Source organism: Clupea harengus, chromosome 15 (genome assembly GCF_900700415.2).
Source record: "Clupea harengus chromosome 15, Ch_v2.0.2, whole genome shotgun sequence".
In the NCBI taxonomy this organism is placed as follows: domain Eukaryota; kingdom Metazoa; phylum Chordata; class Actinopteri; order Clupeiformes; family Clupeidae; genus Clupea; species Clupea harengus.
Window position 1 is genome coordinate 13,821,245 of NC_045166.1, and position 23,938 is coordinate 13,845,182.

At 44.3% G+C, this 23,938-nt stretch overlaps 1 protein-coding gene across 5 annotated transcripts in view; it reads left to right on the plus strand.

Moving 5' to 3' along the window:
* Positions 1–8,353: 8,353 nt before the first annotated feature.
* LOC105909561 (MAM domain-containing glycosylphosphatidylinositol anchor protein 2-like) overlaps positions 8,354–23,938 on the plus strand; it is a 219,706-nt gene continuing 204,121 nt past the window's right edge. For 2 of the 5 annotated variants that reach the window (XM_031581962.2, XM_031581965.2), the window contains exon 1: positions 8,354–11,381. In XM_031581962.2, coding sequence (XP_031437822.1) covers positions 11,309–11,381 — 73 coding nt within the window. In that variant the 5' untranslated portion in view covers positions 8,354–11,308. The remainder of the gene's footprint in view (positions 11,382–23,938) is intronic. The other 3 variants (XM_042709933.1, XM_042709932.1, XM_031581968.2) reach the window with 2 other exon arrangements.

Consider the following 23,938-nt stretch of genomic DNA (forward strand, 5'->3'; position numbering starts at 1 on the left):
TGGTAAGCGGTCCACCGGCGTCTGACACGCTTGATGGGTGCCCAACACATTTCCCTCCTGTTTTTCCCATTTCTGCTGTTCCTACAGCTAAACAGCTACAGGAAGCTGAGGAACAGGAACGGTTACGTTGTCATTCTGAGGTGATCAGTAAAACTGTTGAAGGTAAGAGGGTTACTTCTCCAGTCAACAGCCAGACTTGCACAAGAGGGAAATATAACCGTGTCAATGGCCGTTCAGTTGTGGGGACTGAATCTGGCCCAGTGGAGTTGATCCACACCGGACCTGGGAATGGTCATAGTGTCTCTGACTATAGGGAGTCAGACACTGATTGTAGCACTAAGCAGCCTCCTGCTAATGTGCAGGGCTATATCGATGGCTCTAGGCACCCCTATCAAACCCGTGCTGCTGCAAAGAAAGTGCTAGCGAAATCAATGTGTAAGATGCAGCGCTCTTTCGGTCGCAACGCACAGTGTTTTGAGAAAGGGGATCAGGTCCTAGCCTTGCTGCCCATCGGTCCTTTTCGAACTAGTGTTGCTGATCCCTACACTATGGGGAGGTGTTGTTTGAATCACGACTGTTGTAATTAGCACACCACACTGTAAAAAAGAGGGATAATGAATAATACTTGTTCTGTGACCTGTTCTCCTCTTGTCTCTTCAGTTTTTCAAGGACCCAGGATGGTGGAGCCCAGAGATGGGACAGGGTCACAGGGCTCTTTTCTTTTTTTTCAGGTTCCTGGGAGGAACCTTCTTGGGGTGGGAGGTGTTACGACCCCATGTGCCCCTGCGCACCCTGCCTGCAGTCCCTAGACTGGCCATATGGAGGCAGCAGGCTGTGGACCTACAACCAGCATGATGAGCAGTGATTATCCACACCTGGTTGTAGATGTGGATATAAAAACACTGCTACGTCTGATGGAAGGCCCTTCTCAGCTTCCGCTACTCTCACACACACTTTTGACAAACGCTCCTACTCACGTACATATCCACTTCACGCATCTTTGGAAACCCCTAGACTTTCTCCTTTGCAATACACTTTGTAGTAAATAAATAGTCTTGTGTTACAATCCGCCACATTGTCTGTCTCTACCGTTTTTATGTTGCGACCCACGAGCCGGTCGTAACAACCACACTACACTATACTACACTATACTAAACTACACTGCACTATACTATATTACACTATACTAAACTACACTACACTACACTGCACTGCACTACACTATACTACACTAAACTATACTATACTACACTAAACTATACTATACCATACTATCCAAGGTGTGGTCAAAACGTTCTGGGACTGTGCCTATAAAAAGCAAAAACCATAGCTGATTTAAATGTGGCTGTCTTCTCCTTTGAGGTAGTCACCTTGTGCAGTGATACGCCGCTCCCAGCGCTCTTCAAGTCCTGTTCCTTAAGGGTCTCCAGCACCATCTGCGACGCACTGTGGATCTCCTTCACGGTGAACTGCAACCTTTCAGCTTCAAATTCATCTTGGGGAAGAGGAAGAAGCCGCAGGAAGCCAATTCTGGCAAGTAAAGACTTTACCATAAACCATGCAGATAACAGCACTCTTTCCAGTCCCTGTTTCCGACCAGACGGCCTGACAGACACATATCCACTCCCTGTCCCCATCGCTCCGCGGGTGGATATCCACTCCTCATGCCATCAGGAAATCCAGTGAGTGTGTGTGTGTGTGTGTGATGGAGCGACTCAGATGCACTAACAGGATTAGAGTGTTTTTCACTGCGCCCGGGTCCCCTGACCTTTCCAGGCACTGATAAAGGTGACCTGCTGAATGAACCTGAGTCTGTCCAACACTAGTGATCATCTCTGAGCCTCTGGCCCTGTGAGTCTGTGGACACCCCGCTGTCCTGGGCCACAGGTAAACAGTCAAGTCCATCATGGCTCTAGAACTCTAAAAATAATCCAGCCTTCACTAGAAAATAACTGTATATGTAATCTAGAACTCTTAATATGGAATACACACAATTCATTTGTAATCTACAACTCCAAATATGATACACAAGACGATTTATGATACACAAAAATATGATACACAAAAAGAAGAGAGTGGGAGAGCAGCCTGTTTGTGAGAGCAGCCTTCATTCATTCATTCATTCATTCATTCATTCATTCATTCATTCATTCATTCTCTTCTCTGAGAACACTTGGAGCTACTCTTTCTCACATGTAGGCCAGGAGAGGAAATAGTCTAGATGAGTCACTTTCACACCAGCTACAAAATGATCTGATTGGTTTAGGAAAACCCCTAAACCTTACCTCTTCCCACACAGTAGTCAAGCATTCCTGTTCTCTTTTGTTCATTAACACACAAAGGCTCCAGTAGCTGTGCTTAAAATGTGTTAATGATCTCTGTCCATGCTCTGCACTGTGGGAAAACTGGGGTCTGCTAAATCATTCGCACCTGAGTTAAGTCCTAAGTAGCCATGGCAGAAATGTTCACACAAACCAACTTCTCTATGAAGGGCTGATTAGCCTAGGCTGGTGTGGAGATGTCAGAAGTTAAACCTGAAGTGCTTAGCCTAAAAGGATACATTTAAATATAAAAGGAATAAAATCATGTAAAAGGAATAAAAGTGAAGAGAATAAAAGACAAAATAGCGATGTAACATTAAAAACCAAAAGTAAATGTAACAACACTTAAAGTAAATGACTAAAAGGAATAAGAATTAAAAGGCAGAAACTAAAATGAAAACATGTTAACATTAAAAGTGAAATATATTTAGAAGAACAAGCCTGCTTTGTGCTCTCTGTGAGGGTGAGTATGTGACATTCTGCTACGGTCCAAGTGACATAAATCTGGGCAGAGGGTGTATGCACGACCCTGTGCAGATGTCCGGTTACCCCTGGTAACCCAATGCTTTGTGACTGCACGGATTTGTGCACATGGCCACGATGCTACAAGGGCACCTGCACAGGTGACATTCTAAATGTGAAGAGGCTTAACCTGGCTTAAGGTTCCAAAACAGTGATCAATGAGGACCAAATTCTTCCTCTCGGATTTGTCATAAACACTTACATCTGTCAAAAAAATCCAAAACTAAAATCCTATGACTTTGGACTTTATCTTTTTATGTTGAGCATGTTCCTTTCCATTTATGCTTATTTTGGAAAAGGCTTGACATGGCTGGATGGCTGTTTGGAACATTAAGCCAGGTTAAGCCTTTTTCACATTAATCGTTTAGTATATCCCCCTACAAAGCGGACTCCAAAGTACTCCAAAGGACAACTACGCGTGTGTGGAGTCCGCAGCAGATGCCTTAGATGTGTATTGGGTATGGCTGGGCTTGATTCATATTTTAGCCACATGCTCTCTACCTCGTCCTTCCTTCACTGATTTCAGTGTTTGCTCTTGGTCCCACAGCACGCACAGAAAGAGCTCATTTTCACAATCAGTCATTCACACATAATCATGCTCGGCATCCGGCTGAGAGAGGGAGAGATTGCCATGTAAATGAATCAGACTGATTCAGCTGGCAGGCAGTTTTTTTTTGCGTACAGCAGCACAGCCACTCATTACCAGCACTGACAGTCATTCAGGTGCAGACAAATGTGGCTAACAGCCACAGCAGGAGAGCAGGGATAGGCAGGTCTGTGTAGCTAGTCTCTGCCACTTCCAGCTACCGCTACCGCTACCACCCCCACACCTCCACCCCACCCCCTATCTATCCATCTCCATTTTCACCTCAGCGTCCTTATTTTCCAGCATGTGTTTGTCCAGGACTTAAAGTTGCCAATTGCTTATCACCCCTTGTTTTTTTGTCTCTCTGGTCTGGTCAGATAAGAAAACAACTTTGCTCCTTCTTTTTAATTATGTATTTATGCATTATATGGTTCTGTAATGCAGAGGCCAGGAGGTTACCTCACATTTTTTTTCAGCAGTATTTTTATTTTACTTCAATGCTTTGCTGTGCTTCCTACATCTGAGAATGATATCTTCCTCTTCCGTGTTTGAAGAGAAAGTTATCTGTAGGGAATACTATTCCAGCCGGTACCCGCAGGCGATGACCGAAGACGAGAGAGACAGGGAGGAGAGCAGCACTGCAGCAAACCCAAATATCAACTTAACCCTGCTGGAGCAGTGCACTGTGGTAAAATTGGGGTCTGCAAAGTCATTCGCACTAAAGTCATTCACTCCCTGGCAGAACTGATCGCACAAACTGATTAGCTGATCAGCCTGGGCAGGTGTGGAGATGTTGGCAGGAGTTGAGCCTGAAGTGCTTTACCTTTGTTGATGTAAATGAACTGATACACATGTGCATGAATGAAGGAATAATAAAAAACTGAAAAGAAAAAAATCTAATATAACAGGAATAAAAACATATAAAGGAATAGAAGTGAAGAGAATAAAAGACGAAATAGCGATGTAACATTAAAAACCAAAAGTAAATGATTAAAAGGAACTAGAAAATGCATTTCCTGAAGGAAATACCAGTGCATGAAATGCAAAAGTTAAAGAAAGGAAGAAGAAAGGAAAGAAGAGTGAAGAAAGGAAAAGAGTGGAAGAAGGAAAGAAGAGAGAAAGAAGAAAGGAAAGAAGAGTGGAAGAAGGAAAGAAGAAAGGAAAGAAGAGTGGAAGAAGGAAAGAATAAAGGAAAGAAGAGTGAAAGAAGGAAAGAAGAGTGGAAGAAGGAAAGAAGAAAGGAAAGAAGAGTGGAAGAAGGAAAGAAGAGTGGAAGAAAGAAAGAAGAAAGGAACGAAGAGTGAACAAGAGTGGCTCTGGATAAAGAGATAAAGAGAGAGTGAAGAGGGAAAATATTGAAAGAAGGAGAGAAAAATGGAGTGAAGCAGAGAGATGAAGTGTGAGAGAAAGTAGACTGAGAGATAAAGAGAAAGATGGAGAAAAAAAAAAGTAGAGTATGGAAGGTGTCTCTTAATATTCCTAGTTATACAGTTGAATGGAGAGGGACAGAGAGAAGAGGAGCCTTGGAACCTTGGTGCAGGTGTCAGTGAAGCACAGGTGCAAGCCAGTTTAATGACCCTATTATGATGTCGTAATGGCCCAATGTAAGTCAATGGGAAAATTTGTATTCGTTTTTCTTTAATATCTTAAAAAGTATAAAGTTCAGAAAAATTAAAAAAGGGTCGTTTACAAAACCTACGCGACAAAGTTTGAACGAAATTTCTACTTTAAGCGGTTCGAGCTGAATTAATCGCAGAAGTCGGTAAGAAGAAGAAGAAGAAGAAGTATAAGAAGCCTAGGAATAACAATACAGGGCATTTCATGCACTGTAATAAGAAGTAAAAGGCAAAACCCCAAATTAAACACCTAAGAGAAATGAAATGAAGTAAGAGATAATAAATCCCTTCAGAACTAAATAAGACCCCTCCACTGCGCACTTGGGTTCCGTCAGGATTTATGTTCCGATTCTGATCGTGGAACTATACATTATCCCACATATTATACGGTTACTTGCCAAAATGATAAAAGACATTCCTCCAAAATATCTCTTTTTAAGTGATTTTGTTGCCGTTTCGTGGCTTCCGCTGAGAATTTTTTGGTTCTTTTTATGCAAATAGAAAGATTCGGGTGTTGCGTAGCAATGTATAAATTGCTGACTTCAAATTACACTGAATTTCCGTTACGAAAAGTGAATGGACTACTTGCGGAATTACATCGAAGACATGAATTAGAGGCATAAAACCTCTTGCCAATGGCAGCGGTCATTAATCTTTTGCAGCGGTCAACATAAAGAAATATCAGACCTCCGATCGTTGGGTTTTAATGGAAGTTGTGTGTACTGGTTTTCAGTAAAGAGGAGGAGAGGACCACCAGCCTCCAACAAGACAATCCATCCTCCTCCATAAGGGGGTCAAGTCCAGTCTCTTTATCTATAGTCGACAGTTTAAGGATTGTTAATGAAAATGTCTCAACAAAAATGTTCAAGACTGAATTCCACTTGTATGTGTTTCACTGTTAAAAAAATGCTGCGTAAGGCTGGAGATGGTAAAAGCAGCTTGCGGCTTTCAGACAGGAAGAATGCCACTGATGAGGAGTGCTGCTGCTTGTCTGGCAGTCTGACAGCCTCTCTGTCCAACACTTCATCTTCCTGTCCACTGAACTCTTCGTCTACCTGTCTTCTGAACACTTCATCTATCTCTCTACCGGACTGTTTATCAGCCTAGAGAACAGTTTATCGACTGATCTGCTTAACGGTCTAGCTGTTCATCTAGCTGTCTTTTGAACAGTTCATCTTCTTGTTTTATGAACAGTCAGTCTACCTGTTTTGAGTTTTTACAGTTAATCTACTCGCCTTTTGAACAGTAAATCGATATGCCTTTTGAACAGTTTTCTAACTTTCCTGGGAACAGGTAATCTAGCTGTTATATGAACAGTTAATCTACATGCCTTTTGAACAGTTAATCTACGCACCTTTTGAACAGTCTAATCTAATTTATATGGAAGAGTTAATCTAGCTGCCATATGAACAGTTCATCTACATGCCTTTTTAACAGTAAATCTATATGCCTTTTGAACAGTCTAATCTAACTTTTCGTCGAACAGTTAATCTAGCTGTCATATGAACAGTTAATCTACATGTCCTCTGAAACACTTCATCCTTATGAACTGCTTATCTATCTGTCTCCTGAACAGTCCCTCCAAGCCTCCGGTCCTGACAGGCTGAGTTAGAAGCGGCCGTGTGTTTCAGTGGCATCCCGTGCCCATGGGGCATCTCCGCCAGCTGTTCCATATGGAGGATGAAAAAACGAGCGAGGGCATACACAACACAATGGCACCGTGCCCATTCACTTTACACTGGCATACACCTGCCCTTCTTTCCAGAAACAATATCAGCGCAGCACTGAAGCACATTTAGTGCCATTATCAATAGTTGCAATTTGTCGTTCTGCCCCTAAATCTGCCACTCAGAGGATAATTTTATGCCCACACACACACACACTGGAACAACACCAGATACACGCTCACACACACTTCCCTCAGGCACCAGAGCCGCTGCACCAAAGTGCCTGATCAGTAATTAGCCCAAGGACTGAAGCCACTCCAGTGTGTGTTGCACAGTGCTTAGAAATAGAGTGAAAGAGGTTTGGGTCTGACTCAGTGTGATTCAAACACATCCCAGGGTGAGGCAAGGCAACAAAGCTCTCTTGTTGAACATTCAGGAGTTGAGAGTAGTCACTCGCTTCGCTACGCATTAACACGTTAGCACTGTGGAGATGGTGATTTAAACTGAGCAACAGGGAGCTCGCCAAGGCACACAGCTGCTCCCACGCCCAACCTGCTCAGAAACAGCTTCACTGGTTGGAACACTCAGGCAGTTTGTGTCTGGAGATTAAACTCGTCTGCAGGTACCTGTGGAATGCGATGTTTATTTCTGTGTAACCTGCGCCGTGAGGACAAGCACAGTCCCGCACCGGACTTGATCTCGGAACCTCGGACATGGGAGGCAGGTGTGCTCGCGAGGATGGTAAATCCCATAGGTGCTAGCGTCTGTCGCTAGCACATTTCTTAAGGTGTCGGGGAGTGAGGTTTACTCACGGCACAGCGCTGTACCCACTGGCTGCCATTACATCTGCTCCATATCCTTTCAGGGGAGGCGGTTTTGATTTTTTTCTCTTCAGAATGTGAATTTATGCAAAACACATTTCAAATCTAACACAATGCTTTGAACTCAATCAATTTGAGTAAGGAACACCAATTAATATGGTAATGCGCTGTTTCCTCTTCAACCAAATCAGAGCAGATCGAAGTTGTGCTCAGTTTGTTTTTTCCAAAAAAAGCTTTGCAAAAGGAGGCAACCTCCCTTGCCTATCTAAACACCGATCTATTGTCTGTGTGCATTTATTTCTTCTGTTTATTTTCTGTTTCTAAACTCTATCTGAGACAGTTTTGTTGCCAGCCAGTCCAGTTCACTCTGTCTTTGAGGAGGACATTATGTCAACCATTACATTAAGGAGATTCTGGTTATCATGGTCAGAAATCGTTTAAGAAATAAGGAAAGATTACTTTTTGAACAAAACGTATGCTGTAAGTCATCAAACAGTCATTAGTCTTGCATATCATGTGCGTGATATGAGTACTGGCAAAGTGAAACACTGAAGAATGAGCAGCCTGAGCCTGGAGCACATCATCTTCCACACATAGACACACACACACATAGACACACACACACCTGCTCTCCTGAGATTGCACACTACCTACTAAATCATGAGGCTTATGACGCAGTAGGGAAAGTATGGATGATTATGGATCATTTTCATAATTAAGTGAAAGAGGAGCTAAATGTAAAGTGTCCTAAATGTAGTACCCTTAATGTGAAGTGTCCTAAAGGTTGTGCCCTTAATGTAAAGTGTCCTAAAGGTAGTATCCTTAATGTGATGTAATGTGCATTCAGTTCTGGTTGTTGACAATCTCTGCAGTAGGCGACATGCTAGTAAGGCCAATAACCCAAGTAAGCATGGCTATCCTGTAGTTAGTGTCAACCATTATTAATACTTAGACTCAGCTAGCTCAAAAGCTTGAGTGCTACAGGGGTGTGTTTGCCTGGACTTAACCTCGATGTAACATATTGTTGCAAGCTAGCCCAGAAGAATGGAGGCAGACACAGAGATCTCAGGTTGAAAGGCAAACATCCCATACACTGCACAATCGTGGTAGGGACATGTATTAATATGACTCTCATACCCCATACACTGCAGGACCTGAGGACGCCAAAGAACCTCACACAGAGGGCAGGCAATACAGGCGATCTTATACTCCGCCTTTTGGCTAAGACAGTTAAATTGGGCACATAGGTGTTGCGGACACAGATTTTATCGACAAACCCTAAGTGTCAATAGAACATGCCCCAAGGATGAATCTCACTGTATGAATGGTGTGTTTACCTTTTTAAAAGTTATTCGTTCACACCCATCTCTCTTTTGTTTGGCTGACCCTTCTGGCCAATTAGGTCTTACCCTGGTATCTGACTTTCACTCAATCAGAGCGTGTTGAATAGCGCACAATAGCGCATTGAAAAAAAGATGACAGTAATGCACACCAACTGTGGACACAAACGGAAAACCATGATGCGCACCAGAACAGAACATTAGGCACAGAACTAAACATTACTCACATTCACATATACATTTTGGGACGAACTACACAAGTCCAGGAAACGCTGCAACCCCCTTGCACACTACTATACAAATAACAACCGATGTTGACAGAGACACTAATGGTAGCTTAGTTATCTTTCAATCATGTAAATATTTTCTTGCTACATGTATCCTTCAGCTTTCCCCACCTTGGCCAAACTTTTTGTTTACTTCTGCAAAGGTAGAGGAGGTACGGGTGTACAAACGCAATAATCTGCTCCTAATCTGCTTGGGGTGAGGAGTATAAAATAATTTAGCTCACTAGCCCACAGCTAGTCAGGCTTACATATAGCCTTTAAAAATAAAAATAAAAATAAAACAGCAACAATGTTCTTAGCACCACCATCTGCAGTATTCATTACAGTTCAAGTCAATTGTATTTATATAGCGACAATAACTGAATCTGAAACAATTGAAACTGTCTTTAGGCGCTTTACAGAGCCCAGAGCTTGACCCCTTGAAGGAAGATCTCCCTTTCAACAGGGAGATATCATGAGCAGAACCTCATCTCAGAGGGGGAACCCATCTGGTTTGGGCCAGCCAGGTACTGTAGCATCCTCATTATCATTGCTATTCGTATTCTTGTGGTTAGAAGGAAAGGTATATAAGACAACACCATTACACCAACATAAATCTCCCAACTGAAGCCACTTGACCCAACAGATGGCGTTATTTCCAAAGCACTTCGAATTCGACCAAAGGAGAGCAATGGAGAGAGTAACACTAAACACACATCTAAAATTCAGTCGTGGCCTGCGATAAAGGGCACTTAACCGATCAAGTATGTTATAATGACACTGTTTACAAAACTACCGTCTTATGCCATAAATTAATCTTCCATTCACAGCGCTGAATTATATGTTATTGAGTAGCTTATAGGAAAACATAGAAAAAACTGTGTATCTTTTGATTTGATTCAATATTCATTCTTAGTGTCACTATGGCGAAAAATGTCTGGCATAAACAATTGTTTGGACGGAAGACATTGCTTTTCATGACGGATGGCTACATACTTGGCCTACTTTTAATTAATGTAGTGTTCTTTAACTTACACTAGCAACATCTGGAGAAAGTGACCTACCGTTGTTGTGGTTTCTCTATGCTATGCCACTAATTGGAATAAGAAATGCGAAATGTCATTCATGGTAACATGCTATCCAACAGTCGCAGCACTTAACGTGGCTTCCTCAGTACTGTGTGTAGTCATCCATACAAATTAGAGGTGGAAGCCACGCACGGCTTGACGTAGTAAGAGACCGGCTGCGGTGCCGCTCCGTCTCCAACGCACGTACCGCGCTACGTGCCTGATGCATCCAGAGGCAGGGAGTGAGACACTATGAAAGAGAGAGAGAGAGAGAGAGAGAGAGAGAGAGCGAGAGCGCTTCGTCCTGGTAGCCAGAAAAGACAGACCTTGTCCCTCTTCCACCCCTTCGCTGAAGAAGCCGGTGGAAATCATCATTAAATCAGGTGCATGCGCATTCCTCTGGCTTGGCCGTCCTCGTCATCCTCCGCGTTGGCAGAGATAATTTGCGCGCGGTCTCGGGATGCGGTGGCAATGTAGCTGTGCTCATACCGGCGCCTGAATCTGCCTCACGCAACTTCCAAGACTTGCTTCGTTAACCGGGTGGTTAGACAAACAGACGACATACCGAGGGGCGGAGAGCAACGCTTCATGCATGACAGTTCATGGATTCTTCAGACACACCGGGATTAAGCCATGACAGCTGTTAGAACCAGCGGGAAGCCATGTCCGTGGAGATCGCAGTCAAGACACAATCAAGTCCACACGCCTGATACTCGGGGAGACCTCAGGGGTCACCGTCACCGCGCCTGAGCCGAGCGCGTCCCCTCCTCTGGCGGCTACATATACGTGGGAACCCGTGGACACCAGACTACACATAGGCTAGTATGGTTTGGGCATCACCTCTTTCTGTTTGCTCAGGTGAAGATGTCGGCGTGCCCTTATAGGGTTACAGATTAATACGACTGCACTTTATTTATTCTTTCCAAGCGACGAGGTTGAAAGAACATCGTTTGACAATTAGTCACACCTTTCTCTAGAAGAACTAATACATCAACGTCTGTCGGTGTGATCCATGCACGCCGGCGATCTAATTCTCCGAACCTCTCCGGTTCCCTGTAGGACTTCTGGCGTTTGAGCTGGATATGTTGACATTAACGTAAGCATGGATGGAATGATCAGTCTGTTGGGGCTCCTCTCGCTCGGTCTGGAAGGCATTTACTGCCAAGGAGTGTACGGTAAGTCGCAGAATATCCAAACACCCTCAACAAACTCAATAGTGACCTTGCAAAAAGACGAGATAATTTGTATTCAGTGTTGCGAGCGCGGGTGACCTGACAAAACAAGCTGCATTAAAATGTTACAAGCGTCGTTAACCCAACGCGTTTCATATAATGGAGACAACCGTTGACTATAGCGTTCGGAGGATAATCTTAAATGGTTTAAATGAGGGAGATTTCGGTACTGGTGAATATTAATTACAATTTAAATATTTTAATTATTTGCCTTGAATGTTTTTTTTTTTTTTTTTTTACATCGAAAGGCATCGCTTTCAATCCATCAGCAAATGTCAAAATGTGATTATATTTCTCCTGCCAGGTTAAACCTCAGACGTAACGTAACCAATTAATTCGAGCGGAAATGAACTAATACATCTGACACATTCAGGGTTTTGAATGACTGGGGGTTCGGTTCTTCTCACCCGATAACCTCTTTTGGTGGTTCGAATACAGCGTGGTCCCTCCCAGCTTCGCCTCTCTCATCCCCTCTCCGCTCACACCACATGGTATGCAACTTGTGGCATTCTCCTTCTCTCTCGTTCTGTGCCTTGGTTTTGTGCATATAAACCGTGTGGTGGCTTCACCAGTTTCCCTGTGTATTACTAACCAGATAAGGCTTGCACACTGATGCAGAGATGATAGATGATGTCTTGCATGAGTGCCCCGCTGCCAGACTCAGTGGCACAGACGACCCTGAAATGCATAATTAAACGATCACATATGAATGTGAGGTAGAACTACTCCTCAGCACGTCGCTCTCTTAAGAAACGCCACAAGCTTGCAGTCCTGGTGTCTCTCAAATCATATTTGGCAGCAGTGCCTTTTGTGCTGACCCGTGTGTCTGATTAATGATTTGTATACATTTTGTCAAGGGCTAGCGGGAGAAACCAATACGAGATCAATATCAGTGTCTTGTAGACTGCAAGTGCAGGCACAATATCATTTTATTTGATTGTTTTGATGTCAGTACAGTTTTTACCGGCTTTATTTGATGCCTGAGAATGCGGGAGTGCAAGGAGAGTGTTGAAGGTCCTGTCCTGTGCGTATAGTCTGTGGGAAGAGCGGGTTTCTGTGAGGCCAGGCCTGTGTGTTCAGGCTGGACTGAAGAGGCAGGTCCAGGCGCTAGGGCAGTGGTTTATGATCATGTCACTCTGATCACACACAACATGAGGTCACCAGAGTTATTTGCTAAGGGTCAGCTGTCACACTAAACACTCGCCTCGCACACATACTCTCTCTCTCATGCACACACAGCACACACACAGCACACACACACACACAGCACACACACACACACACACACTCCCACACACACATAAATACACATTTTCTTACACACACACACACTAACACAAACACACACACTACATCAATGCCTACCATATTATGAAGAACATTTGACCCAGCGGTTAGTGACCTGTGACATGAGACTGCAGATTGCATCTGTATATTTATGTCCTCCTCTGTTGAGCAGCATGTCTAAACTCCAAATGTCCATATTTATATTGTCCTATTCAAAGCCCTCATATATCACGGATTCAGATGCATTTCATGCACCCTCTGAAGCCCACTCGCTCTCAGACAGGGCAGAAAGCATGTTCCCAGGAGTAGGAGAGTCGAAAGAGTTCAAAGAAACAACCTCATATGAATTCAAAGCAGTAGTGGCTGCTCCTTGCTTGACTTTGGAGCGCGAGTGAATTAGCTTGCGCTGGTTCCTGTGTTTGCTTCCTGCGAGTCTGTTTGCAAAACATGACTCCCTCGGCTCAAAGGTCAGAGCTTTGATTGGTGCCCACAACACAAACACTCAGAGATTGTGTGTGTGTGTGTGTGTGTGTGTGTGTGTGTGTGTGTGTGTGCGCGCTGATTGTGCGGATACACTCTGAACAAATGAAATGCTGTGATCTGAAGATCTAGGATATACATTTTTTCTGCTGGTGATGCTGAAGGTCTGTAGAGATTCCCTTGAGTGTTGCAGATCTTACATATTCATTTAGAAGCATGAATTAAACATGTAAGATCGTCAGATTAACCATATGCTGAACAATAACCCACGTTTGCCGATTGTAGTCCTTGTCAGCGTGATTTCCTTTTGACGTAGGCTGTGTGTCTGCTGTGGAGGGGTGCAGCAGCAGCAGCATCTGTCTGATAATCCAGAGACGGGTTCAACATTGCTCAAAGCAGCACATGGCAGCTGGGCGGCGATGGGGAGGCAGGGGAGGGGCAGGGGCAGGGGCAGAGGAAGGGGCAGAGGCAGGTTTCCTGCACCCAGAGCCGAGCTGGAGGAAGAGAGTGTCTGGGACAGGGCTGGAGATGTAGAGGTGGAGATGGACACACACACACACACACACACACACACACACACACACACACGCACACACACACACAAACACACACACACACACATGTGCGGAGATGTAGAGCTGGAGATGTAGAGGTGGAGATACACACACACACACACGCACACACGCACACACGCACACGCACACAAACACACACACGCACACATGGGCGGGAATGTAGAGCTGGAGATATAGAGGTGGAGATACACTTGCAGACTGGAGAGAGTGTCTGGGACAGGGCTGGAGATGGAGAGGTGGAGATACACACACACACACACACACACACACACACACACACACACACACACACACACACACACACACACACACACAGAAACACACACACACACACACACACACACACACACACACACGTACAGATACACTGGGAGGAGGAACACTGAAGGGAAAGGAGAATTTAGTGCATTTTCCCTCCTTTTCCTCACCGTCACATTAGTCCCTCGCCCTGCGGGCTGATTGCGTGGGTGTGTTTATTTTGAGAGTTGACAGTAGTGGAGGTTTGCTGAATGGTGCTTTAAGTCTGTTTTAGCGGGGTGTGTAAGCAAACACACATCTGGAGTGCGGCCCGAGTCTCTGGACACAGCACAGTGCGGTGCAGGACTGGGAGGAGTGTGTGTGTGTGTGTGTGTGTGTGTGTGTGTGTGTGTGTGTGTGTGTGTGATGAGTGCGTGTGTGTGTGTGTGTAGTCTGATGAGTGTGTGTGTGTGTTTGGCAGAAAGAAAGGCTCTTTGATGAATGAGCTGCAAGCTCATAGTGTCAGTTACCGGATGCTCTCCTCCCAGTGTCATACATTAAATAAAAGATAAACATTAACATATTCTCTTTTTACAAACTAGCTAATTTTACTCAACCTGATATATTTTTTATTGGCTGGATAGAGCTCTGACATTTTACCTTGTGTGTGTGTATACTATTTCCAGACATGATGTTATCGAGTGCCTCATATTGAGGCTAAACCTGGCAAGATTAGCTCTTGCTCCATTCAGAACCGGCAGTATTATCAATTATGTATAGAATCTGTAAATGAATAAAGTCGATATAAACACAGTGCTTCCCCTTCCTCACTAACACTAAAAACAACAACATTGGGTTAACGACACTTGTATGTATAGAATCTGTAAATTAATAAAGTCGATATAAACACAGTGCTACCCACTCCTCACTAACCCTCCCATCAGATTCACTTCAGTGTGCAGGAAAAGCACATTCTGACCTTGTCAGCACATATAGGAAGGCTATTACATTACTGCGACTTACCCAGAGGGTAGACCAGAGGGCATCCACCCAATGGACTACACAGTAGCTGCCTGTTGACATTGTAGCTGCAGCAGAGACATGATCCAGTACAGATTGCCAGTGCTGCTCTCCTCTCCGATGCCCTGTGCTAAAAAGATGTAGGATACATCATGGCTAAAAAGATGTAGGATACATCACGGTCAGGCTTGTGCTGCGAGTCTGGCAACCCTGACAGATGTTCTAACATGCCAATACTTTGCCAATGGAAACAGAAGAGCTTAAAAAATAAACAATGCAAAGATGACTTGCAAAGAAAAGCTGTCAACAGCCATCAAGGCACCTGAACAAGGGAACTATTTTGAGTTGGGTTTAAAGCAACAATATGTTATATATTTACTGCTCTAACTCACAAAATGACCATGATATGTCATCTGCGATTAAGGAAACGTAGTACATTTAAAAATGGTCTCTCTGAACAACAGTACAATAGTCAGCGGGCCTATGTTCTCCGTAGAAATTACCATTCCGGGGCGGAACGTCAGTTTGCGTTTTTTGCCTGTGTGATCCTGCTCACTGCCCATATCTCCAGTACCATTTTGACACCCCGGGTTGCCAGATCTGAAACAAATTGGCAGGCAAACAGTGTGTTGCAGCCATGAAATCATACAAATGAACTGGAGCAGCAGAGATAACGTTAGATTCTACCGGACTTAAAAAGCCTTGGCATCCTTCTGAAAAGCTGCATGACCAGAGACATAATCAGAGAAAAGAGGGACCAGAGACAAAACGGGGGTAAATATTGGAGATGCATTTGAAAGATGGAGGCGGTTTAGAGCCCAGAAGGATTTTGAGATGGATTCCGAGTTCATTTTCTCCTGAACAGGTAAGCATTGAGCCTCAGCGAAGTTTAGCTAACCGTAACTCATTTATCATGGCTACTAGTAGGGATCTACATTCGAGTACTCACATTCATACTCTGTGGTACGTGTGCAGCTGGGTTGTCAAGGCAGCGAATATTTGAGACCAGAGGTGAGTAGCGTAAGCAAAAGCTGTGCTAAGTTTAAGTGTTGTTACTTTATAATAATAATGACTCAAGTAGAAGTAAAAGTACCCATCAAAATAATTACTTGAGTAAGAGTAAAATTGTCTCTCATAAAATGAGTACTCAAGAAGTGAGTAACTTCATATGATGATATTTTTACACCTATTTGGTTTATGTATTATATACAAATGTGGGCTTATGCGCAAAATATAATATTAAATATAATAAATACGAACTTCTAGGCTGGAGGGCTGCTGCTGGCCATTTGGGGTGTTTTTTGATTTTGGATACAGGGCAACTTGGTAAAAACAAACAGCTGTCATAGTTCCTGGAACAAATGATTAAACTAAAAAAGCGAAATTATTGAAAAGCAATGAATACGCGCATCTGACAGCTTCACGATCGGGTGGAAGGCTTTACAGCTGTTTGCTTTCACCAAGTTTTGCCGGATATGATGTCACACTGACTAAACAAATTTGGTTTATTATTTTCAAACGATAAAAAAATGTAATTACAAATGTATACATTAGCTGATCAATTTACAGCTTAGCACTCGTCGTCGCTTTACATTGTCAACATTTAATGTTGTGCTCGCCTTGCAATCGTTCATGTAGATTCAGTGTCCTCAACCTGGCAACCCACGCCTGCTTCAAGTCCACTTTTCCATAGTTTATTGTGAGATATGGAGTTCATATGGAATTATTTTTGTTTTTAGCCCATGCTCCTCTCAGAAATTCAGTAGGGCCATGCTGGTGCCATGCTGGAACAGTCTGAAGCAACAGTGAAGGTTTCAGTGAATGAATGTTCCAGTCAGTGAACGAGATAAGGAGCGATGTTCTATGTCTGAGAATGTCTGCAGGTTTCAGTGAATGAATGCTCCAATCAGTGAACGAGATGAGGAGCCATGTTCTAGAGAATGTCTGCAGGCATCCAGCCATCAGCTTGCCCTACTGTAGATGAATTTGGATTGTCACTTAAAGCTTTGCTATTCCTATTTGCTTTGGGGAGCCGTCATCTTCGTGACACTTGTAAGGCTTCAGCACGTGTAATTACTGTTTCATCAGCTTTTTCTTGGCACCCAGACAAGGGAAAGAGCTAGAGAGAAAAAAAGAATGATGAAAAACTCTAGCACTAATATGACAGGATACGTTTCTGAGGGCTCCAAACCAATTATGACAGTGGCATACTGTCTGGCAGCCCAGCTAAGCACACACACACACACACACACACACACACACACACACACACACACACACACACACACAAACACTCACACACGATAGCTTAAATGAAAGCAAACCAATCTACATGATAGATAGTGAGGACCATCATCATGCTCACTTTGCCTGGCTTTCCTGGCAGTCGTCCCAAAGGCCCTTATGCTAGACACTCCTGTAAGTCTCCCAATACACTCACACTCACGCTAGACACTCCTGTAAGTCTCCCATCTCTATCACACTCACGCTAGGCACTCCTGTAAGTCTCCCATCTCTATCACACTCACGCTAGACACTCCTGTAAGTCTCCTATCTCTATCACGCTCACGCTAGACACTTGTGTAAGTCTCCCATCTCTATCACACTCACGCTAGAGTCTCCCATCTCCATCACACTCACGCTAGACACTCCTGTAAGTCTCCCGTCTCTATCACGCTCACGCTAGAACTCTGAACTCTGAACCCTGACCCCCCACAGCCATAGAGACACCCTCCACAGATCTGGGCCAGTGGATCCTCACTGAGCAGAGTGGGGCATTAGTGTAGGTGTTGACACTGAACATCACTGAACTGAGGGTGTGTGTGTGTGTGTGTGTGTGTGTGTGTGTGTGTGTGTGTAAAGAAGCAGGCACTAAGGCATGGTGTGAGTGCCACACTAGTTAGCTGGGGTGAAGTGTTATTACCCCACAGGCCAGGGGTCAGGGGTTGTGTTATTACATCACAGGCCAGGGGTCAGGGGTTGTGTTATTACATCACAGACCCGGGGTCAGGGGTCAGGGGTTGTGTTATTACATCACAGACCTGGGGTCAGGGGTTGTGTTATTACATCACAGGCCAAGGGTCAGGGGTCAGGGGTTGTGTTATTACATCACAGGATTAAGTTATTCTCTTCTGTACTGTGCTTCCCTGTGGCCCTAATGCAACCTTATCATTTGAATTTAAACAACAATAAATGATATATATCATGGTTGACACTTTGGAAATCATTAACAGGGGTTAACTAAGTGTGAGTATCATATGACTCCAACTGGTCAAATAGACTCTATGTTACTTAGCTAAGCAGCTGGTGAAGCACTGATGGCCTTAAAATACAGGCCTAAAATGTCTGTCCCCTTGGGCACAGCTGGTCCTGTTCAGACCCCTATTTAACAGGTGTGAGGTTGGTACAGTCAGGCACCAAATGTGGCCTAATTAATGGACGAGCCTTTGGCAATATGTTGATTGTCCTGCGCTTGTTTGTTTATTTATTTATTTGTTTGGTTGTTTTGTTTTGCTAATACAGGCACTCACTCTGTCACTCGCGCCCGACGGCTCCAGCCGCTGTCGAGACCATGTCTGTTGTCATGGCGATGCCATCCACGGCATTGGCCCGCCTCCACTACGGTTCCCTTAACTTCCTCTTCGCGACCTCTTGCTGCGTCGGCGAAGCAGTTGCTGAGAGAAATGCAAAGTGATTGCAGGCTGAGAGCTCTCTGAGTGTTGCTGGTGTGACAGCCCAGGAGGCACTGGGTGGGGGTGGGGGTGTGTGTCTGTGGGGGGGGGGGGTGTCAGAGGGGCGGTGAAATTAGCGTTGTTTCATTTCCACGGCAACAGTGAGAGAGTGGCTCCTCAGCGGTGGGGTGAGCTGTGGTTAAAGAGCGCTGACACACCAGGAGCTGCAACTGAAGTGGGCTGTGTGTGTCATCAACACACACACGCACACACACACATACACATACACACACACACACACACACACACACACACACTTCAGGCTTCAAAAGTCAACAGTAAACAGCCTACCCAGCAAGAGGGGGGGGGGAGCTAACACATGCCTCCCCTCTTCTCTCTTTCTCTCCCTCTCTTTTCATCCCTCCTTCCCTCTCATCTGCCCCACTTCAGCCATCACCCCCCCGCTCTCTCTCTCCCTCTCTCTCTCTCTCCCTTTCCCTCCATCTCTGTTTCATCTCCCGCTCCGGTATGTAGGGCACACAACATGATGAGACACAAATTAGCATGAGTTGTGTTCCCTCTTCTGTTTTTTTCCCCCTCTTCTGGAAGATTCTCAGATCAAATGGTCACACCGTAAGCAGATTGGTCACGGCCGCTTTGAGTGGAGGCGTTACTGGAGCGACGCGTGACAGCGGGATTTATGTAGGTTACTCTCCTGCGCCGCGTTCTTAAAGACCTTTAAAATCCTCTCCTCAGCAGCGCAGCAATGCACAGCGCCGCTGGACTCAAATTACCGTTGAAAAGGACAATCAACACTCCCCACAGCCACAGCCTCAGCCTCAGCAACAGCCTCAGTCCCAGCCACAGCATGCAGCTCAGCTCAGGTTGCTGTGCAGTAGGACGTTCGTCGATGTGACCAGATTGATATGTGTACCTGAATTCAGTGTTCATATTTTACAGCTTACTCTGTGCAATACACTGTTGGCTTGTGGTTGTCCTTTTGAAGAGCATGATCTTCATACCTCCTCTGAGTTCAGTGCTCGTGCTCTGTACTGTGTTGTGTGCACATACATTCTACTGCTCGCTGTTTGAAAGAAATAAAGTAAGCAGTACAGTACAGAGGGGACATCTTGTAGTTTTACTGCTGTTAGGTGTGCTATTTTGTGTGTTTTTGTGTGTGTAGTTATCATGCATGGAGAAAGGATGTATTAGCGTGTGTGTATGTGTATGTGGTTTTGTATGTGTAGTAGTGTGTGTGTGTGTGTGTGTGTTACTGTGTTACTGTGTGTGTGGGTATTAGTGTGTGTGTCTTGCTGACAGATTGCATGATGAAATAGTTGACAGTGCTGGCCTGCCTGTCAGCAGTGTACCCTGACTAGGATTCATCATGACAGTGTTTGTGTAAGGATCTTGGAGCTTGTGTGTGTGTGTGTGCGTGTGGCTGTGTGTGTGTGTGTGTGTGTGTGTGTGTGTGTGTGTGTGTGTGTGTGTGTGTGTGTGTGTGTGTGTGTGTGTGTGTGCGTGTGGCTGTGGCTGTGGCTGTGTGTGTGTGTGTGTGTGTGTGTGTGTGTGTGTGTGTGTGTGGCTGTGCCAGCATTAGAGTAGTGTGAACATCATAGGCCCTGCAATTGACAGATTGTGAACGTAGACAGACCAGCCATTTGGGCACACACATGCACACACACACACACACACACACACACACACACACACACACACACACACACACACACACACACACACACACAGATGAGTCATGTGGCTTTTCTACAGCACTCTACTTCCTTGCTCTCTGCCACCTCTCTTGTGATGGTGGTTGTGTGTGTGTGTGTGTGTGTGTGTGTGTGTGTGTGTGTGTGTCTGTGATGTGATGTGAGTTGCCAGCTCTTTCAGCGTTTCAGAGCTCTCATCTCACCGCCCGGTTTTCTCACCCAAGGACCAGAGGCCCCTCTGCCAGTCTCACTGCAGAGGTGTCTGTCTCTCACAGAGGACACAGACCTCACTACTGAGGTGTCTCTCTCTCTCAGAGGACACAGACCTCACTACTGAGGTGTCTCTCTCTCTCAGAGGACACAGACCTCACTACTGAGGTGTCTCTCTCTCTCAGGGAACACATACCTCACTACAGAGGTGTCTGTCTCTCTCAGGGAACACAGACCTCACTGCAGAGGTGTCTGTCTCTCTCAGGGAACACAGACCTCATGGTAGGGTTGCCTGTCTCTCAAAGAGGACACATACCTCACTGCAGAGATGTCTGTCTCTCACAGAGGACACAGACCTTATGGTAGGGTTGTCTGTCTCTCAAAGAGGACACATACCTCACTACAGAGGTCACAGAGACCACAGACTGTTCTAGAATGAGTTGTCTGTCGTTCTCAGAGACCAGAGACTGCTCTAAAATGAGGTGTCTGTCTCTCATAGGCACCACAGACAGTGTGTGTGTGTGTGTGTGTGTGTGTGCGTGTTTCTTGTGACGTTTCCTGATGACTCAGTAGACCTAACACTGGCACTCAATAATATCAGACTCAGTCCACGTGTGGTGCACAGTTCTGATGTCAGAGATGGGTGGTTTTGTCAGGTGAGCTTCACTGAAACCTCCATACATGTAGATTTGCTTGTTATGAAGATACGGCTTATCTATTAGTCTCCAACTATTGGGAGTTTGCTAGGTCAGTGAATACCTTGTTTTACATTTTATAGTTCTAACATTATTCCTTTGCATTCCATATACCTCACCTCACAGCATTTCCTATTGGTGTTCACTGAAGAAAAAGTAGACCTTCAGCACTGGTTCTTTATGTTGTACAGCTGCCTATAAAAGCCCTGAAACCTGCTGTATGAACTTGTGCAGTGGTGTGCTTATATATGTGTAAATTGAGTGTTTGTGTTAATTGTGTGTGTGTAAATTATGTGTGTGTAAATTGTGTGTGTGTGTGTGTGTATTGTATGTGTGTAAATTGTGTGAGTGTAAATTGTATATGTGTGTAAATTGTGTATGTATACATTCTGCGTGTGTAAATTGTGTGTGTGTCAATTGTATGTGTGTAAATTATGTGTGTGTACATTTTGCATGTGTGTAAATTATGCGTGTGTAAATTATGTGTGTGTTAATTGTGTGTGTGTGTGTGTGTGTATATTGTATGTGTGTAAATTGTGTGTGTGGTCATTGTGTGTGTGTAAATGCGATACAAGTAAAACACTAAAAAAACAGAAAGTTGTGTAGGTGGATTTTATGCAGTAAATTTGGGATTAATTAATTACCCAGGATAATTGGACATCCTTGATTATTATTTAGAAATGGAAGCATTAAATCATGGCTATTTGTTTACAAAAATGGCTGCATATTGATCAGTGGCAGTTGTGATTGTTTAATGATCAATATGACAAAGGCGATGAGAATCCCGTCTTCTCCTGGTCTGTGCGGGAGTGCGAGCAGCATCTCCCTAGAAAACAAATCTGCTCCAAAATCGCTGCACATCAAGCAAGGGATATGATGCTCCGTCCCCCTAATCAAACTGTGTTAAGTTGTGTTTCTTTGGGGGTGGGGTGGTGTGTGTGTGTGTGTGTGAGTGTGTGTGGGGGGGGGGGGAGTTTTGCAGTCTGAGGTCATTATTTTTTGACTTTCTGAAGCCTTTGGCAAAGACCTCTGAGTCCATTCCTATTTGATATTTTAGGCATTGTTGTTGTGAATTTGTGTGTGTGTGTTTGTGTGCGTGTGTGTGTGTGTGTATGTGTGTATGTGTGTTGTGTGTGTGTGTATATATATGTGTGTGTGTGTGTGTGTGTGTGTGTGTGTGTGTGTCTGAATAGCTACCAAGGTAATTTGATGTGTAACGTCTACCAAAAATCTCCCTCTAGCACCTCCAGGCAAAACGTGGCTTTGAATTCCTCTTCACGTGTATAAAGACAGAAAACCCAATGCCGCTTTATCCTTCAACTCCCCCATGCCTTCAACAAACATACAATCCTGTTCTTTTTTTCCTCCCTTCCTCCCTCCCTACCTCAGTCTGTCGCCTGTGTGAGCTTCTCACCATTAAGATTGGCAGTGGACAACGGATAAACAAGCATTGCAAACACGCGACAGCACTGATAAACAGGACGGGGATAAAAAAACAGGCAAAGAAACAGACCGCTTCCCTTGGAGCCAGCTGTTAAAAACAAACCTACCAGCAACGTCAGAATCTCACACACTGTTTAAATAACTAACAATATGGTTTCTCTCTCATTATTTTAGGCTATTAATTACAGGCTATTCATTATCTCTTAATTTTGCACATATCTCCTATTAAGTGTGGAATGTCTAATGACATATTTCTGTCAGGGGACACAAGAACTCGAGATGGCAGAGTTTATTAGAAGCAGCCAGGGTATGGTCATAGGGGAATTAACGGAGGCAACACAAAACTGATAACAGGCTGACGGACAGCATTAACATAAGGGATAAGGATTTAAAGCTCAGAAGATAGAATCCAAAACACAACGCTCAGAAGTATAAGTTCGAAACACAACACTCAGAAGTTAACCAACAAACAAAAACAGTCCAGGAGAAAACGTGAATGTAGGAGTAGTCACTGGAATTTGGAAGCCTTGAAACTAGGGATCGAATTTTGCATGTATCTCCTGTTAAGTGTAGAATGTCTAATGAAGGGTAAAAGGGAATAATTAATCAGTTGCTGTCTTGATAGAGAGGTTGAGAGCGTTCCTCCTCTGGGCTATGCACTCTAGTCTCATGTGCCACGGGGAACACATCGCGTCAGCTGCTGTCCATGGTCCTGAACCTCACGGAGGCCATCGGTCATGTGTCTTTGTATATAGTTTGAGCACTACAGTCAGATTTCAATATCATTATCATCACCATATATAGGGTATTTGCTTTGTGGACAGATTAAGGACATTGCGAGGCCCAGGCCATCATAGTGTGTTTTTCCACACGGAAGAAGGGTAACAATAACAGCTATAATAATAGCTTTTTGATCGTAGATGTTTGCTCCTCTCATAGTTGTGAAGCAGAATTCACTAAGTGTGTTCACCCATTAATCGTAATTGTGAGCTGGGTTTAGACCATTGTGCGACAGGTTAGTTTGACCCTACTGATGATGTGTTACTACAGTTACTACTAGTGCTGTCAAACGATTAAAATATTTAATCGCGATTAATCGCATTTATGTCATAGTTAACTCAAAATTAATCGCGATTAATCGCAAATTTTTATCTATTCTAAATGTCCCTT